Raw genomic sequence first — 5733 nt, forward strand, 5'->3', positions numbered from 1 at the left:
CGCGCTGTCCCACCTCTGTCTCGGCCGAGGGGAGGGGAGGGCCGGGCCGGGCCGGGCCGGGCGGGGAGCGGACACGGGCCCCTGGCTCAATGGCTTCGCAGCGCCGCTTCCGCCTCCGCCTTCCGGCTCCCCGCCAGGCCCGATCCCGCCCCGCTCAGGGGAAACAATGGGTAGACGGCAATTAATCGCGGCTAATAATAAGCTGTGAGTGGTGATACGGTGCCTGGCTGTACGTAATGTCCGTCAGGCCAGCCGGGAGCACCACGCTCCCTGCAAGCGGCGCTCACAGCCGGAAATTTCAGGAGCGAAGGTGACGACAGTGCCTGGCACCTTCTGTGCCTTTACCAGAGAAGGTACAAAATAACGCCATTTAACCCGTGCGGCGCGCTCTGTGACACTGCTGAACTACTCCAAGATCTGAAGAAAGGCTCATGCCCAAAACAATCTCTTTTTTTTTTTTTTTTTTTTTTTTTTTTTTTTTTTTGGAGAAACAAACAAAACTACATCTTTGGTCTTGAAAAAAGATACTACCTCTCTTCACAAACTTCATCTAACGCCTTTCTGAAGGAATATAATTCTCTTCCCACCAGCAGCTCACCCCTCTGCAAATCGCTGCAAATCCTACCATGGCAGCCCTGTCCGCAAACCATGCGCCTATTTACCTCCAGGCTGTCATACGTGGCTTTGGTGTGATGGTTGGGAGTGCTCAGGCAAGGAGTGAAGGTAGTGTTTTCTGGTGCCAGCTGTTGTGCGACCTGGATGAGATGCGGAAGGAAAAGAGGACTTAGAGATGACTGTTGCAGACAGGAGCTGACCATGCTGAGTGGATAAGACAGACCTCATTTCTGAAAATCTGTGACAGGCAACTATCAGTTTTCCCAAATTTCCAGAGAAATGCAGGGCCCTTTATTCCGGTAACTCTCTCTTGAGCACTCCTGGCCAGGTGAGGCTGCCTTCTCTGAGGTTATTTGCAGCATAAAAAATACTGTCATGGCATTCCAGTGCAGCTTTTGCACTTCGAGTTCCCCAGGAAAGCAGCAGCAGCAGAATGTAACAGGTGTTGTTCACAATTTTGGTATTGTTTCACAAACTTTGTGGATGGAGGTCCGCAAGCTTGGTAGGAGAGGCTGCTGAAGGAGGGAGCCTTGTGTTGGCAGGATGGCCCTGTTTTGGTGGCAGAACAGTCTTGAGGTCCACTGGGCCCGAGTGAAACTTTTTGCTTCTTTATGTGTAAAATAAATATTAAAGTTAATACCCATGAGTAGGATAATGAGCTTAATGAAGTACATGCAAAACAGATATGACTCTCGCACTCAACTCTTCACTCAAATCATGCAAAACATACCCCCAGGGAAGGAACAGATAAGGTTAGGATTTAAAAGAGTGATAGGAGTTAGTGTGAGAAAAAGAAGGAAAGAAAAAGCTAGCGTCAGGGAAGAAAAAAAAAAAAAAAAGTGAGGAACAGTAGAGCTGGGGAGAGACAGAAGAAGAAATTGTAAACTTAGCATAGCCAGTTGACTGGCTGTGCTCCTTCTCCTCCACCTAGACAGGGACGCTTTCTTGGTAAACTCTGCATCTTCACCCTTTGGTGAGGAATACCTGGGAGAGCATTTTGGTAGCACTGGTATCATATCTTAGCGCTGTTGCAGTAAGTGTATTTACCAATGGAAACTTCACATCTGTTATGTCTGTCACCTTATTGCAACTAATTCAACTTGATGAAACTGTCTCAGCAAAAGCCCTTTAGCAGGGCTCTGAAACTGGCAAACATTTGATAACTCACTTTAAAAGCGACAGCTGTTGCACTGGGAGAAGGGGCAGGTTGCATTAAGCACATCTTTTGACAAAGTCGTTAGATTGTACATCAGTGACCTGGGTCTTGTGGGATGCTTCACCATAATTTTCAATTTTTATGCAATAAAAATTTATTGCATCCATTCTGCTTGAGAGTTTACTCTTTTGCCAGGGACTGCGTGTTATTAATGGGTTTGCTTTTTGGGCTCTGTTTATTTTTTTTTTCTCTCCACACGTTGAAATTCCTATGTGGGACTATGGGATTGTTTGCACAAAGATGCCCCACAGTTTCCCCATGCCTGAGTGACACAGCCACCTCCACATTTCCTTATACATGGTCTGTTTTGAAAGTAGTAGGACTGGCTTTTTCCTGGGTGAATGGGTGGACGAGAGGTGGTCTGCGCGCGCAGGATCGGTGGAGGGGGATATTGGGAACACTGGGAAAAATTGGCAGTCGGCTGTTGGCCGTTGAAGAGAGCAGGTCGCTTGTACTGTGAACACCTGTCGAAATGCCTCGTCACGGAGAATCATGGAGTGTTTACTGGAGCAGCGATATGCGATCAAATTTTGTGTAAAGCTTGGTAACAAGGGCAAAGAGACTCACGACATGATTAAGGAGGCCTATGGTGATGCTGCCATGCGTAGATCGGGTGTTTTTGAGTGGCACAAGCTGTTCCGAGAAGGTAGGGAACGAGCGGAAGACGACGACCGCTCCGGATGCCCTTCGACCAGCAAGACCAACGAAAATGTGTCGCGAGTGAAAAATTTACTGAACCGTGGTCGCAGGATGAGTATCAGAATGATTGCTGATGACTTGAGCATTCCTCAAACCCAAGTTTTTGAGATGGTGAAAGAAAACTTAGCCATGAGGAAAGTGTGCGTAAAGTTTGTGCCGCGAGTGTTGTCAGAGGAGCAAAAGGCCAACCGGAAAGCGATCTGCCAGGATCTACTTCATCATGTGAATGAGGAGCCTGACTTTTTGGACAATGTAGTGACTGGTGACGAGATGTGGGTGTTTGAATACGACCCAGAGAGTAAGCGGCAGAGCACAGGATGGCACACCCCTGCTTCCTCACGCCCCAAGAAAGCACAAATGAGCAAATCCAAGCAAAAGTCCGTGCTCATTTGCTTTTTTGATCGACATGGAGTCATCCACAAAGAGTTTGTAACACCCGGACAAACAGTTAATGCAGTTTTTTTACGTGGAAGTCCTCACAAGACTGCAAAAACGCATTGCTCGTGTCCGCCCAGCCATCATCAACAATTGGCGGCTGCACCATGACAACGCGCCGAGCCACACAGCGTTCCGCGTAGTGGAGTATCTTGCCCAGCACAAGGTGGCAACGCTGCCTCAGCCCCCCTACAGCCCCAACTTGGCCCTGCCAGACTTTTTTCTGTTCCTGAGAATAAAATCGACCCTCAAGGGGAAGCATCACGCATCAGTAGAAGTGCTTCAAGAGACCGTGATGGGGGAGCTAAACAACATTCTGGTCCAGGCGTTCCTGGAGGCGTACAAAAACTGGAAAACTCATTGGCAGCAGTGTGTAGATGCGGAAGGGTGCTACTTTGAAAAATTCTAATCGTTTGTTCTATTCTCATGAATTTATTTTTTTTTTTCAAAAAAAAAATGAGTCCTACTACTTTCAGAACAAACCATGAAAGCTTTACAGATAAATCTTTGGCTCATAAAAATTTGTGTATGCTATAAGGGTGGGCCTCTCTACATTGTCAGCAGTAGGTAAAGCTACTTTTGTCCTGCAGTGTTCCTGAGTCCTAGGATATTTTCCTAGAACATTTGACTTTTGTATTTTTTGGAAGGAACGAGTGAGAAAGTTTTGGACCTGCAAACAATTCTTTTGTTGGAGATGTTACTTGAAGTTAGCATACATAGGGAAGGAAGTGAAACCTACTCAGGCATGTATAAATTACAGATGAGCATATATGAGCGATGTTCTGTGGTGTGGTCTGTAAGAAGAGTGCAGAAAAGCACTGGGAAAGCATCTACAGGTGTGGGCCCTGTTTAGCAAGTGGCTCAACAAAATAAGTGAAATATCCCACTCTGCTTGCACTGAGGTGCGAGGCTGCCCAGAGACCCTCAAAGGCTGCCCAGCGCCAGCACCTCGCGCCAGAAGCCGGTGTCACTCTGCCTTGCCAGCACCACCTGCAGCTTCCACGGGTACAGCCACTCGTCCCTTGCCTCCTGCAAGTGATGTCGCATGGGGGAGCTGTGCCCTACTCTCAGGGCAGGCCTGCCTGGGCCTGGCCATGCCTACGCTGCTGTGCCCAGGCCCAATGCTGCAGTGAGCAAGCGGGGTTCCTAGCGCGAGGAGCTGCAGGGTGTGGTGGGTGCTGCTGAGGGCAGCAAGCAGCTGAGGGCTGGTAGGCAGTGTCCAGTGTGTCAGCAGTAACGTCCCAGATTAGTTAATGATGCAACGAAGGTTGCCCTGGATTTGAAAAGAGTATGGCTAAACAGTACTAAACAGTATGGCTATCTGATACGATTGTGAAAGGTGCTAAACTTCAGAACTCAGAAGTCAGGAAGGGGTGTTTAGGGACTTCATGATTTCTATCATGCGGTCAGCTGCCTTGTCAAAGAAATCAAAGCGGTGCATCATTGGCTGTAGGACAAGCGTGACAATTTGTAAGCTTACAGAATGGCAGAATGGCTGACCTGGGAAGGGACATGGTGCTAAAACAAAACCACCTACAGCAGACTGTACAAGGACCATGTCCTGGCAGCTTTTGAAGATCTTCAAGGACGAGACTCCACAACCTCTCTGGACAGCTTCTGTCAATGCTCCATTACCCACACAGCACAGAAGGGCTTCCCAATCTCCTACAAGTATGTAGCGATGCCAGTGCTTTTTTACAGCAAGCCCCTCACTTTTTCTATAAAAAGAGAAGCCTGTTTTTTTTTTATATAATAGAACCTCAATGTAAGTACAAGAATCACACGTGTCATTGCTGAGCAAGTGAAGTGCTTTGTTGCAGATACATTCTGAAAAGCAAATGGATTGTGTGGACAGAAAGAGAACCTTATGAATGTTTTTCCAAGAAAAATTTATTTATTAAACCTAGGACTGGTTTCACTTATAGAAAGGAACATGTTAAGCAGTAGGGAGATAATAGGGCTTCCAGAAGTACACAAGTGACAAGAGGAAGACCAGGGAAAATGTGGGACCTGGTTACACAGGACAGGAAGAAGGCTAAGGTTTAGGCTAAGGTTTAGGCTGATGAAATTTCTTTTGAAAATAAAAGTCCTGACTTTCATTTTTGCCCTTCCCAGCACCTTTGCAATTTCACCAGCTTCTCAAGGCTTACGCTGCTTGTTGTCTTGGGTTTCGAGAAGCCTAAGGTGCTTCTCCTTCATCTCATCTTCATTCAGCATTTCCTTACCCAGCTCTTGGAATACTTTTTCTGACTTAACCGTGTAATGTTTTCAGAGCATTTTGGATGAATCACTCTCAGAGCTGAGACAGAAAAGGTTTTAGGATATGAAAGAAGAACACTCTCTTGAAAAAGGAGGTTGCTGATCCGAACAGCCACTCAACTCAAGTCTGGTAGCCATAAGACAAACTGTATAGGACAATGAAAAATGATGATACCCCAATTACAGCTAGAACTAATGCCCACGAGAGGCAGACGTACCACCAACCAAGATCTACGTGTAGTCTCTTGTGAAAGAGCCTGGAGGAGAGGCCTACTGGCTTGCTTCCTTTCAGAAAGTTGCCCCCTTCTTCTGCAGAGTCCTTCTGGGCCAAGGCACGAGGAGAAGGTTCCCTCTGGGAATACTTAAATAAGGCAACAATAATCTTTTCCAGATGCCAGGTCACCAAAAATTCCTTTTATAAGTTCCTTTTCTAATGGATCTCAGATACCTCAAGTGCATTGGATACTGTGCATTCTTGCACTGTTAGAAGTGTCATGGGGTTTTTAGGG

General features: G+C 46.9%; 1 protein-coding gene across 1 annotated transcript; it reads left to right on the forward strand.

Annotated features, from left to right (window-relative positions):
* Positions 1-2323: 2323 nt before the first annotated feature.
* Positions 2324-3374, forward strand: LOC309873924 (histone-lysine N-methyltransferase SETMAR-like; the record flags this gene model as incomplete). Its single annotated transcript, XM_082751740.1, has 2 exons — positions 2324-2828; positions 3004-3374. 2 exons carry the CDS (start codon positions 2324-2326, stop codon positions 3372-3374), a joined length of 876 nt encoding a protein of 291 aa, XP_082607866.1.
* Between the last annotated feature and the right edge of the window lie 2359 nt (positions 3375-5733).

This window comes from Aythya marila (genome assembly GCF_965140915.1).
Source record: "Aythya marila genome assembly, chromosome: 1".
Lineage (NCBI taxonomy): Eukaryota > Metazoa > Chordata > Aves > Anseriformes > Anatidae > Aythya > Aythya marila.